We start from the raw sequence: 14,674 nt of genomic DNA on the forward strand, positions 1-14,674 counted from the left end.
GTCTCACGGACTGTAGTCACGACTACTATCCTTTTAAGTTAAAATGGTGTAGGAGGCAGTAAAAACAGTGAGTGTGCGAGAGCTAGATCACGAAGTGTGATATTTACGATGCACATTTTTTGCTCTACCTGTTCGTTACTCAGGAACAGAGATGTATGCAGCATAGTGAGAGTGGAAGGTGTACGTCATATTAATGTATTATTGAAAAAACGCAGCGGAAATTGTAAACATATAAAGAACATACTGGATCTTACAGCGTTAGGTAAAACAACAATATTCAGTTGAGCCTCTCATGACGATGTGGTGAAACACAATATCTTTATTGTTGTAACGTTGTAGCACTCTGGTAAAATTTTGCATGGGCCACCATTGGCAGTACTGCAGCGAATTCAGTTTTGGCTGCTATTTTAGCGCAGTTAAGGAATGAGACGGTGCAATTGAAAGAAAAACAACCGAAAAGTGATAGTGGATTCTAAGTAACAGACGATGAATATGTAACATGATTGATATGGAATTCAGTAGTAAGTAACCAGACTAATTCACAACATACTGCGAGTGTTTACTGACCAATGCTGTCAACTTACGCAATACGTTTCACGACCGATTTCAAATCAGATACTGATATGAGATAAACAGTAAGTGCAGAAACAAACCTTCGAGGTACTTAACGCTATTTGGTCTCCCACAAGACTTTTTGAAATATCTGGAATTTTTACTTTGTGTCTCAGAAAATTCGTACAACTCTGGTTCGCCTTCATACATTCCAGGAATGACGGCGTTTAATCTCCCGGCGTTGACAAACTCAAGAGTGGAAATGAAATTGATCTGGTAAGGATAGAGTAGCATGTAGAGCTGCATCAAACCAGTCTCAGGACTGAAAACCACAACAACAACAACATGTGAGGCTTACGCTTGACTGTGATGTCCAAGGATTTGCCACGAGGCTTCATTCACACGAGTCTAGTGCACGAAAACGTGGTCAACTCTACCTTATCCCTCACTAGGGGAACGCATCTTTAATACAGCGGTTTTTCAACAATGAGAACAAGAGAAGTAAAACGTAAGAGTGTAACGTAACAACAATGGCTATAGTGGCCGTCACGAAAATAGGCACCTCAAGTTTATGTCACCACTGTAGAGCTTTGCGAGTTAGTGATAATTTCAGATATCAGTAAAAATTCCTAAAAAAATATTAGACAGTAAAAATTCTGGAAAAATATTAAGAATATCTATTTTAGTCTATAATATTATGGTGTACTTTCTAAAAGAAAATTCTTACCAGCTGCTACGAAAAAAAGAAGAATAATAATTAACATTACAAGAAATTTTGAAGAAATTTTTTTTACTTCAGCCTAAGTAAAAAACAGAACCACACTGACGTATTTTGATTGAAAACAATAGATGAACATTCTCAAAGTTCATCGAAGCATGTGATACATATCTTATCGTGAAAAGATAAAAGTAATCAGAGATAAATAATAAAATGTTCTAAGACGTGTGATAGTGTCCCGCTTATGTAACGAAAATAGTCTTTGTTGATGAATTTGCGTTCTGTTGGATCTTGTAGAAACTTCCATCGAGAAAGCTTTTAATAAAACAATGAAATTAGTCTTGGTGGCATCCGAGACATAATTATTGTATCGTGTTACGTACCTACGCAGAGAGATTCCGTGCAGTTTTGGTAGCAGCGCTGGAAGGCTTCAACATGTCGCTCACACTCTTTTCAGAGGTTTCCAGAGTCAAAAATGACACATTTTTCGAATTCGGGAAAACAAAAAATGCCACGAAGACTCATATCAAGTGAATATGGGGACTGTGGAACAGCAGGAATGATTTTGTGGTCAAAAATTCCCTAATGGAAGTGGCTGTGTGACATGGGGCATTGTCATGATGGAGCATCTACTTGTCTGCCGTGTCTGATCTCACTCGATTCATCCTTTGCCTGAGTCTTTCAAGGACACTTTTGTGAAACACATGGTTGACAGTTTTCCCTCGAGGTACAGATTCTTTATATGCAATACCCTTTCAGACAGAAAAGCAAATCAGCACTGTTCTGACCTTTGATTTGCTCATTCGAGTTTTTTTCGTCCCGTATGCTACTCCTTACTTTGCCGCTTTGTCTCAGGATCGCACTCAAAAATCCACGATCCAACACCTACGGTCACAAGACTGAACCACTCTTGATCATCTAAAGAAGATCGACCAACAGGCTTATTCGATTTTCGTCCTCTTCATTCACGAGGTTTTTCGGCACCATTGCGGGACATACCTTCCACATGTACAAAACTTGGGTTCAAATTTGGTGTACGATGAAAATGTTTAACAGGTCACCCTTCCAAATTTGATTTGTGCCAGTAAAAATCTTCTGCTCTTGGAGGAATGTTCCCTATAGCACTGATTCGGCTTTTCAAAGACCACACTCAAGGCGTCCACAAGTTGAACAAGAAACTTGATGACATTACGTTACTCTAAAATCCGATGTTCCATTTTCGTAGCATACAACAGAAACACAACTTCGCTGATGGACTCTCAAAAACCACGAGAGGGTATGGAGCTGAAACTCAGACTGAGTAGTTGGAAGGGGGGAACACACAGTCTCGACAAGCAGAACAACGTAGCGTTACCAGCCTCATTCCTTTTCTCACACACCTCGTAGTTCAGGCTGTACTTGGTTCTGAAAGTTTTTGGATGTGTTTTTCTACTATGTCTTGAACTGGCAGTGACAGCATCAACAAACTTGTCTCTCACTGGGAGGAATATATTCGCCGCAAGAGTGACTATGTTGAGAAATAAATATTTAGATACGAAGAACAAAGATGTAGAATATTAATAAAGTCTGAATTTTCATATACAACATTCTAACTCATTGCTTTCCGGCACGGCCTCGTATATAGACAGGTTAACAGAAGTGCGAGGTGGCTGCACAGCTGTATTGTAAAAAGCATGCTTGGCGACAGAAATCGCAGTACATTATTTGACTTTTGAGCAGAAAAGTGCGTTCTGATGAAGGGTAAATCCGGAGGACAAGTGCACGCAGTTTACCGAGGAATGTTTGGTGAACCCCTTTGAAGATGAGTCTCTCTACCAAATCCACCACAGACCAGGCCACCGTGTTCGATATCTCCCCGGAAAACTGTTACCACTCGATTCTATTTTTTATTCCTATACAAGTCTTTTATCGCTTGGTGACTAAGGTGCACATGTCCGCTCTTCGAAATCTTTATTGTGTATCGTAGCTCCAGATCTACGCTAACTTGAAGGTGACAGTCTAATTGCGAGTTGTCACATCCAACGAATGTTAATACGAAATAGAGGTAATGCTTGTAGCTTATGCTGAGGCGTGTGCACTGGTAAATATTTAACGCAGTTTTCATTTTAAATACCTGACTCTGCAAAAGTAATTCGAAATTGCTATACTGTATGGCAAGGAATTCCCCAGAGAATGTTATTTTAGTACATATTCTGAGTAGGCTGTGTGGGTTTCTTATTGGTAACGTCACGTAGCGCTCTGTATGAAAATCACTGGCTGTGCTATGTGCAGTCAGTGGCTGGTTGGCATTGTTGTAATACTCGCCATTGTAGTGTTGGGCAGTTGGATGTTAGCGGCGCGTAGCGTTGTGCAGTTGGAGGTGAGCCGCCAGCAATGATGGATGTGGGGAGAGAGATGGCGGAGTTTTGAAATTTGTAAGACTGGATGTCATGAACTGCTATATATATATTGACTTTTGAACACTAGTAAGGTAAATACATTGTTTGTTCTCTATCAAAATCTTTCACTTGCTAACTATGCCTATCAGTAGTTAGTGCCTTCAGTAGTTTGAATCGTTTATTTACCTGGCAGTAGTGGCGCTCGCTGTATTGCAGTAGTTCGAGTAACGAAGATTTTTGGTGAGGTAAGTGATTTGTGAAAGATATAGGTTAATGTTAGTCAGGGCCATTCTTTTGTAGGGATTATTGAAAGTCAGATTGCGTTGCGCTAAAAATATTGTGTGTCAGTTTAAACACAGTCATGTATAATATTTCTAAGAGGACGTTCCAATATGTACGTACATCGTACATCAGCTATGAAAATGAAAAAAAGGGAAGTATAGTGTCGCAGTAGCGACATTCGTACCATCGTTGGTTAGTACACCATAGCCCTTCCTTTCTGCACCTGCTACAACATCTGTCCCGTGTGTGTGTCGTCCTTAGCGTAAGTTAGTTTAAGTTACATGAAGTAGTGTGTAAGTCTAGGGACCAATGACCTCAGCGGTATGGTTCCACAAGAACTTACCACCAGTAGATGTCAGCATTCAAATACACACAGAGAATCATTACATTCTTGTTAGTATACTGCTAAATACTAATTAACTCTAACATCAGTTGTGTCTATATCCAGAGTGGGCCATATGTCAGTTGTCGCTACCAACCCTTAGACATTATTTTGCCTATTGTGGAAGTAGTCTGTTGTGAACTTCACTAGAGTGTACTTTGTATAATTCAGCTGGCATTAGCACTTAGAGGCTATGTTGCCTGTTGCTGAGAAAAAATTAATACAAAGGTAACTACAGAACTGTGTATATTTGTTTTCCATACATGTCAAAAATACCAAAAGGTGTTATAAAAATCAATTGTACAAACTAAACAATGGAAAATGCAGGAGGGTGTAGTGATTTATGAATAGCATAAATTGCCACGCACCATATGACCATATAGTGGAGATGTTGAGTCGCAGACAGGCATAACAAAAAGACTGCAACACATTCACGCAAACACGACTCACACACTGATGACCACTGCCTCTGGCTGCTGATTCCAGGTTGCAAACAACAACACGTGATTGGAGATTCAATCTAGGTGGTGAGGGTAAGAAGGATGCTACAGGTGGGAGGGGGAAGGATAGCAGGGTAGGGGTGGAGGACAGTAAAGTGCTGCTTGTGGGAGCACACAAGGACAAAGTGGGAAGAGAGTAGGGCAGCTGGCAGTTCAGCACTCAAACAGTAGGTGAGGGGAGGGGGACAGTGCGGAGCGGGCAGCAGAGAGAGCAGTGGGGGCACAGTAACTGGCCACAATTCTTGTCCTGGGTGGTTGGGTTAATGAACTTTAGAAGTGTGGGAGGATTTGTAGATGGACGAATCTGATAGCTGTTGGAATCCTTTCGTCAGGTAATCCTTGTGGATCGCAAACACTCCTACCAGCTGAAAAAGGCTTTATCACGTGGTTTCAAACCACAAGGGTTAAATGCTTGCAGGACTCGCCAAGCTGTCAGATCCAGCCACCTACTAATCCTGCCACAGTGATCCGATCCAAAAATTCTGTACGATCTGCAGTATCTTTTCAAATCCTTTCTTCTGTTCCAGAACCTCTCCCCAATCTCTCTCCTCATTGCTACCATTGCCCACACTCCTACCTTCGGCATGGTACCCAGAACACTCTATGGTGGCCAGTTGCTATGCCTCCACTGAAAGAATCTCTGCTCTGATAGATCAACACCTTCAGGCTATTACCTGCAGCCTACTCTCCAGACACCGACCGTTTCCTGCACTGACTCTCCACATTTCTTATTCCTTTCCCACATGGTGCCTTGCTCATCACTATTCATGCTGTGTCCCTTTGTACTAACACCCCTAGTACCCATGGTCTGGCCGCTATTGAATACTACCTTTCTAAACGCCCACAAGATCCCAAACCTACAACTTTCTTCCTGGTTACCATGACAAACTATACCCACATCCAGAATTATTTCTTTTTTGAAGGCAACACTTGCAAAGAAATCTACGGTGCGAAAATGGGCACATGGCACAGTACTATGCCAACCTATTCATCGGACAGCTAGATGATTCCTTCCTAACCACACAGAATCCCAAGTCAGTCACCTGGTTCAAACTCACTGATCTATTTGTGATCTGCATTGAGGTTGAGCACACTCTCCTCCACAACCTCAATACCTTTTTCGCCATTCGTTTCACATGGTCTTTCTCGATGTTCACTTCCACCTGAAAGATGAATACATAAGTACCTCCATGCATATCAAACCGTCCAACCCAGGGAATACGTCCACTTCGATAGCTGACACCCATTCCATACCAAGAAGTCTATTCAGCACATCTTAGCTATCCATGGCCATTGCATCTGCAGCAACGAGCGGTCCCTCTTGAAACAAATAAAGGATCTCACTGAGTCCTTCACAGACTGTAGTTACTCTCTCAGCGTTGTACAGAAACCGATCTCCAACGCCTTATCTCTGCACCACCTCTTAGAGATCCATTCCCCTCATGACTCAGTACCACCCAGGACTGGAGCAACTGGATCACATTCCCTGCCACAGTTTCGATGACCTCTCGTTGCACTCTGAAGTGAGGTATGTCCTACCCATTACCCATTCAGCCCACTCACAGAGTTGTTCCGCCACTCACCAAACCTGCACGATATTGTTGTCCATCCCAATTCAACACTGGCTCCTAACCTCATGTCTTGTGGCTCATGTCCCTGTAATAGACCTAGATATTAGACCAGCCCTGTACATCCTCCCACCACCACCTACTCCAGTCCACACACAGGCATCACCTTTCACTGTGCTGTGTTCTACACTGGTATGATAGCCAACAACAAGCTGAATGGGTGCCATTCAACTGTGGCCAAGAAACAGCTTTACCACTTAGTTTGTGAGCACACTGCCTGACGCAACATTCTTCATTTCAATGACAGATTAATGGCCTGTGCCTTCTGGATCCTTCCTATCAACTTCAATTTTTCTGAACTCTCCTACATATATCCTATGTTCTCCTACCACTCCTGGGCTCAACCTTGCTTACTAACTGTCGTTCACCCATCTTTCCCTTCCCCACTCCAGCATTACACGGCCTTCTATTCTACCAACACAGCCACAGTCTTTTTACCAATCTTTTTACCTGTACCCAGCTAGCTGCCCTACCCTCTTCCCACATAGTATGCTCCCACAAGCAGCATTTTATTGCCTCCCCCCCCCACACCTTCCCCACCTTGCCTCAGTCTCCTCCTTACCACTACACCCCAAATGCTTCTCCCATCATGCGTTGCATGCGTTGTTGCTCGCAGCCTGGCCATGGCTTTCAGAGACAGCGGTTATGTGTGTATGACTTGTGTTTGCGTGAATGTGCGTGTATACGTTGTCTTATTCAGGAGAAGGCCTTCTTGCTGAAAGCTCACTTGTTCGGCAGTCTTTTCGTCGTCTGCGACTCAAATTGCTGTTGTACGGTGAGTATCAATGTATCCTTTTCATGATATTCTCAATAATACGACATATTTGTCTGTATGGAGTAAAAACCTGGGAAACTACAAAACAAGGCAAAACAAGACCTGAAGCCATGCAAATGGATTTTTGTCTTACACCATCACGTTACAATTTCCCACCTTCTCCCTTCTCGACATCAAATGGAAATCCTAAATAAACTAGAAATGACTTGGTACAAGAACCCTTCACACTCCTCACTCTAATAAAACTGATATAAAAGGAAATTATTTGCATGTGTTGACTAACAAACTGTTTTGACCCATTGCACACAGTGCCAGACACATGTATTCCTCCTTTCTTAAAAGTGGCTCGGAGAACTATGGGACTTAACATCTATGGTCATCAGTCTCGTAGAACTTAGAACTACTTAAACCTAACTAACCTAAGGACATCACACAACACCCAGTCATCACGAGGCAGAGAAAATTCCTGACCCCGCCGGGAATCGAACCCGGGAACCCGGGCATGGGAAGCGAGAACGCTACCGCACGACCACCAGCTGCGGACTCTCCTTTCTTGTCTAGACCCGAAATTAATTATTCTGGAATGCCTCACACTTGTAATCTGAAAACACTTAATTCCGTACCCATGTAACAGATGATTTTACACAAAGATTCGATTGCAAAAAAATATTCCAGCCTTTACCTTCAACGAGATTCATCCAGAAAATTTCTCATATAGTATTTGACGTTCATTTAGACCCCACACCCATCATAGTGATACCAAACGCGTTTCATAACAACTGACTGTAAAACGGTCAATCCAGTCTCATCCTTAAACAATGTGAAAACGACATCTGCCCCTGCAAGTAACATTCGTTGCTGGCACCATCCTAGTTTGTCCAAAAACTCTGGATCCAAAGCGTTCCACAAATAAACCAGGCTCTCATTTGCCACGAGATCTGTCGACACCTCTCTTCATCACAAGTCTCTACACCTACACCTACAACTATGTCTAATTGTTGGAGAAATCACGAAATTCATGAACGGTGGAAGTATTCTTACATTCCAAAGACCACACAACGTCCAACAAATCTCATTGCTGCCCATTCCGCATTTCATTCATACCCTCAAGCCATCTATCCCTGTAATGTTCACAACCCTTTTCAACGAACTCAGCCATTTCTTATGAAACCTGTTCTGAGCTGAATCATTCCAATTGCCTCCACTGACGTTATACCACAACGCCAGCATTACAGCGTCCTCCACACAAGTACGCTCTCCCAGCCAATATTTAAAATATGTTTATGCATACTCTGTCCAAATACAATACATTAATCCTTAATGATACGTTTCGTCGAGCTTATCATACAATCTGAACTTATCCACATGCACAAAATCCAATTCCCATAGTTTATGAAGGACCACAACGACTGTTCAGTATTCCCACTAAAAGCCTCAACCTTACTCATTTCTTCCAAATGTAAAACTTCCATAGCTGATTCTATGCAAATCTTAATGACGGAGTTAGTATACGAATACCACCCAACGATGCTGTAATACCGATAGTGCAGCATACTCATCCTAGTAGCGATCCACACCTCAAAAAAATATTACTCCCATAGTAACTACAAGGCTTACTAAAAATTCACAGATAATTAAATAGGAAACCATTTCCTATTGTTTAACTTCTCTGACGATAGTCGTTATGTTCGTTGTTTCTTGGAACAACTCTTGACATGCCGCAGTGTCCTACACCCCATCTGCACATATCTGTCTGCATCCACCCAAAATGTTTCACGAGCTCTACTACTCACACTTGAGTCGCTCCGATATCACGTTCCTTTCTACGAACTCGTCACAGACACGTTTTTATTCCAGTTGCGATCACAGAAGTGCGCAGCGAATTACTAAAAGCAATATGTCAAATAGATATTTCACAAAATATACTATACTGCTACTTGCCACCAGTTATTACTTGTTGTACCTGACAGGATGCTCTCATTTATCTACACAAGTCATTTCCTCACTCTACGATGTGGTCTTCCACGCAGGGTCCTACCCTAAGCCATGAAGTGACTCCCACTGTTCATTGCACCCGGAAAACCTGGTGATAATCCCCACACCAACATAGCAGCATAAAACTGCCTCCCCACCTTGACAACATACATCCCCACACCGAAACAATCCCTCGAAATAACACAGTAAAGGCAGAATTCACACCCATGACTCTAACAAAACACTAAGAAAAGACGATAATACAGGATGTATGAACTACCAGGTAATTTAAACTCAACCAACAGTGCACCCAACTCATACCTTCGTTTCGCGTCCGAACTCGAAATTTCAGTCTTTGAAGTGATGAATGATTCTAATTTTTTGTTCTTATAGTTTTCAGAAATACATGCACACACACACAACACACACACACACACACACACACACACACACACACACACACAAACACACACCTCAGCCCTCCCTCAGAATTCTTGACACCCCAGACTATTGATGAGAGTTAACTTAACGCGTTAATTGCTTCCATGGACATGCCTCCGTGAGTCACAGACGGCTGTTGTCCCATAATGCTTGTAATCAGTTGGAGAACAATTCAGTTGTGTTCGGAGGTGCCTAGATTCAAATCTCTGTCTGGCCATCTCCATACCCATTTCCAGTGATTTCTTTAAATCGTTTTGACAAATACTTAGATATTATCTAGTCTATTACTTCCCTCACCTTTACGTAAAAGATGTAGTACTATAGAAGTAAAACACAAGTCTGCCTGTTTACATATCGAGTGATCACGATGTGAACAATTCTTTACGCAGAGAAAAACTACTTATAATGAAAGTTAAATATTCGTTTTCTTTGAAATCTGCCCTGTCTAACAGTACACAAATCATATGAAGATATTTTGAAGACTCTAAAATGGGATATCCTGACATCTGGTATTCAGGAATGAGCCAGATCGAAGGATCAGTCAATTTGCTGTATATGTTTCTGACTGCTTTCATAAAGCTTGGTTCACGAATACTACGCTGTAGCATGTCAGCGACAAGATCAGATGAAACGGGCCACACACTGAAGGTGAGAAAGGAAACAAACCGTATCGTTTTAAAGGAACCATCACAGCATTAGATTGATTTAAGAAAATTACGAAGGCAAATCTATGTGAATCAAATTTAATTTCATCCCACTCCTCTGGATTGTACAAGAGAAGGTAATAACGAAAGCTGGTGTTTAATACCTTGCTGACGACAGAGGTCAGCTACGACGGACAAAAAGCTCGGATTTTGAGAGAATGGGAGGTGAAACAAGTCGGCATCAGTGTCTTTCAACGTACTGCCAGAAAATTGCTTAATCGTTCTACTAAGGAACTTTCCGTTAATGTAAAACAGTTTTAATCTACATGGTTAAGAAAAGCAAGTTGGTTGACCTCTTTACATGTTTAGGAATCAAAAGAAATAAGCAAGAATGAAGTTGGATACTTACCATTTGGAGGTATTTTTCTAATGTGTGAAGCTACAACACACCAACTCTAAGCACCAGAACCAAATGTAACGTGACCTTACTTTTCATTTGTCTTATATAGAAAGAAAGCAGATAAGTGCTGATAAATACAGATAAAATCTTGCTCAGCGACGTGAAGGGGGACGTCTTGGTGGGGCTTATCTCCAAGAGTCAGATTAATGGCCTCCACACCTGCAGTATGCTTCACTGTCGCTTCCCTTCGAAGACCGATGTGATGCGACTCCTGACGCAAGTCTTTTGATCTCTGTACAAGTACTGCAAGCAACATAGACTTTTAACTGTAGTCAACCGTTGGTCTTCCTCTACTCCTTCATCCCATTGCCCTTTCAGTCTATTTTCACTTTTAGTCAAGTTTTACTATGAAGCTCTTCTCTCCCCATTTCTCCGCACTACTTCTTCACTAGTTACTCGATGTATCCACTGAATCATTGGTATTCTTCTGTAACCATGTATTTCCAAAGCTTCCGATTTCGCGACTGGTTTGCTGTCAACGCTTCGTTCCCGTAACAGGCTACTCTTCAGAAAGTTCTTCAGTAAAAGACTTCTTAACACATAAATTTATAATCAGTTACTTTGGTGCCCGAATAACAAAACCCGACAATGACTTTTAGTCTATCATTATCTACACTCACTACAGTATGATTTCATTCGATTGTTTTTCAGTACACCACCGGTTTAGTTGCTAACCATTCTATAACCTCTTTTAATGGCTCTAAGCACTATGGGACTTAACATATGAGGTCACCAGTCCCCTAGACTTACAACTACTTAAACCGTACTAACCTAAGAACATCACACACATTCATGCCCGAGGCAGGATTCGAACCTGCGACCGTAGCAGCAGCGCGGTTCCGGACTGAAGCGCCTAGAACCGCTCAGCCACCGCGGCCGGCTAACCTCTTTGAAAGACACAGTCACCTTACTACGATTCCATCGCGTCCGCTGAGATTGTTCGGAGCTCCAGTTATGTCCTCTACCACTACAAGGGCTAAAACAAATCTATCTAGCATGGCCGTCAATGCTGACACGCTTTTTTTTGTAATCGTTGCTACGCTATTAATACGAAAAGTTCCATGTAAGTTGTGCCTTCCGCGCTTATTTGCTTTCCTAACAGACCTCTCTAAAATGACGCTGAGGCGCGAAACAAGTTGTGCATATGAACTACGCAGAAGAGTTGCAGGCGAAATAGTCTCAAGATAGACGTGGAAACAGGAAGTGGTGGACAGTGGATGGACTTTCAGCCTCTGACTCCATTACCAATTACGTCGAATACATAGTTTTGTCTCTAAGAGTGATGTAGTTGCTTTTATTTCGATCTAATGTTTTCATTCAAGTTTAAGCCAATAACTTATACCAACTACAAGGCCTTCAAAATAACAATGTTATGATGTATATTGTTAAAGTGGGGGAGGATGTTGTATCTGCAGTATAGTATAACTACGAAGACATGAAGTCTGCTGTCAGTGTTCCAGTCCAGAGGTCGATTTTAGAATCTTGTGAAGGAACGCGCAATAGATGCTGCCACAGGAAGACTAGTTTCCAGAATTTTCTGCTGTTTTTGTTGTTGTGTAACGTGAGGTTATGCTTTGTAAATATCTCGAGTTCTACGTATTTCAGATCCCTATAATATATTAAAGCTACTGGGAGAACAGTGTTAATTCTTCTGTGACAAAGTTTTAAGAATTGTAAAATTCTATATATTTGTAAAATCTGTTACGTATCGTGTGGATGGTCAGGCCATACTTCAGCAATTGTGCACCACGTTAAAGTTGGAGACAAATAGTTTTCAGAACAATGGAAAACATGATATTTGCGAATGAGTTCAGTTTCTTTACCTTATTCACAAATTTAAATGTTCTGAAAAAGGAAATATGTGATAGTTGTCAGAAGCTTTCATTTCAAAATTTTTTAAATTTTACCCCACTTTTCATAATATTTTTTAAAAGTTTGATTTCACTTTCTGATGAATCGTTTGTAGTAGAGTAATTATGTAACACACAAATTATTAAGTACAGTATTGATAAGATTTACTCGATTGCCACAATTTCAATCTTGAACAAAGCATATATTCCTACCTACATGACCATGTTCTACCTAGCAACAGCTCTGCACGTTTCGGGAAACCTTATGTCTGAGGAGCAATTTTTATGATTTAAGAAGAATGAAATATTTCAAAACAGAACAAGAAAATAAATTAACCTTATACCACAGAGGTGGAAGTCTGAAATATGTTCCATGTTATAACATTATCCCCTAAATGGATATCGAAGAAAGAGATCATTTGCTATTGGAAAGCAACGAATGCTATTTGAAAGCTGCGATGAAGTCCGTTACGAATTGAGGAAAATAAGAAACATTCTAAGGCCCTGTTTTAGCTGTCTGTAATGGTACTCACATTAAGTAATGTGATGAAAACAAGGGAAACTTAAATTTGAAATGGTGGAGTTGATTTCAATTCCACTCCGTTAGAAGCAGTGAAAATGGCTAGTCCGGTGCTAATGAAGTATCAGCCGCTCAACATGGTCGTTGGTAAGCCTTGGGGATGAAGTACGTTTCAGTCAACAGTTGGAGTTCCCTCAGCCAGATCTCGGGCTGTTTTAATAGTTCTCTCTTGTTCCGTATACAAGATCAGCTGGATATCACACCGTCTTAGCAGCTGAAAAGCTGTCTCGGGCGAAACATCACGCCACGTTATTGCAGTATTTCCTGATAAATTGACTCATTAGTTGTATTATCATCGACAACACGTGATACGGCTCGCCCATTATCTCGTAGTTAGTAGAAGTGGCAACGAAGCAGCAGGCGCAACGAGTTCTGCCTCTAATCTACCTGCATACTACACAAGCCACCGTGTTGTGCGTGGTGGGGAGTGCCATGAATCAATACCCCAACCTGCTCCAATCGCAAATAGAGCGAGGCAGAAACGATCGTCTGTATGCTTCTGTACGAGGCTTAATGCATCTCATGCTAGTGGTTCTTATGCGAGATCTTCATTGGCGACAGTAGAACTGTTCCGCAATCAGCTTCAAATGCCGATTCTCTAAATTTTCTCAGTAGTATTCCTCGAAAAGAATGTCTGCTTCACTTCAGGCATCCCATTTAAAATCCTAAGGCATCTCCTTAACACTTGCGTGTTGTTTGAACCTACCGGTAACATATCTTGCAGACCCCTTCTGAATTGTTTCCATGTCTTTCTTTAATCCGAGTTGGTGGGCATCAAAAACGCTCCAGGAGTATTCACGAAAAGTTCGTCCTAGTGTCCTGTGTATGGTCTCCTAAATTTCTCCCAATAGACCGAATTCGACCATTTCATATTGGTTTTTATCATTACCCTTAGATATTTAAATGGCGTGACTGTATCAAGCAGCACGATGCTAACACTATATTCTAACATTATGGGTTTGTTTTCCCTGCTCATCTGCATTACTTTACATTTGTCTACATTTAGATGCGAATAATCATCACACCAACTACAAATTTGTCTAAGTCATCTTGTAACATCCTACGGTCGCTCAACGGCACAGTATCATCAGCAAACAGCCGCATATTGCTGCCCGTCCGGTCCTCCAGAACACTTATGTACACTCCAAGAAAAAAAAAAAGACATACTAGGAAGAAGTTATCCAAATGGGATGGAAATCTGAAGATGTGATGTACATACAAACAAATAATTAAAATTTCGGAAAACGTGGGTGATTTATAGAAGAGAAAGAGCCTCATAATTTGAGCACATCATTAAATCGTAGATCCATCTCTGGCCCTTATGCGTGCAGTAATTGGACTTGGCACTGATTCACAGAGCTGTTGGATGTTCTCCTGAGGGATACCGTGCCAAATTCTGTCCAATCGGAGCGTCAGATCGTCAAAATCCCGAGGGCATCGCCCATAATACTCCAACGTTCCAAATTTGGGAAAGATGTGGCGACATTGCTCGCCAAGGTAGGATTTGGTG

General features: G+C 41.5%; 1 protein-coding gene across 1 annotated transcript in view; it reads right to left on the minus strand.

Annotated features, from left to right (window-relative positions):
* Positions 1-10,755, minus strand: part of LOC126281482 (uncharacterized) — a 30,978-nt gene extending 20,223 nt beyond the window's left edge. The window contains exon 1 of the mRNA XM_049980478.1: positions 10,684-10,755. Within this exon, the coding sequence (XP_049836435.1) occupies positions 10,684-10,686 (3 nt within the window). The 5' untranslated portion in view covers positions 10,687-10,755. The remainder of the gene's footprint in view (positions 1-10,683) is intronic.
* Positions 10,756-14,674: the final 3,919 nt, after the last annotated feature.

This window comes from Schistocerca gregaria, chromosome 7 (genome assembly GCF_023897955.1).
Source record: "Schistocerca gregaria isolate iqSchGreg1 chromosome 7, iqSchGreg1.2, whole genome shotgun sequence".
In the NCBI taxonomy this organism is placed as follows: domain Eukaryota; kingdom Metazoa; phylum Arthropoda; class Insecta; order Orthoptera; family Acrididae; genus Schistocerca; species Schistocerca gregaria.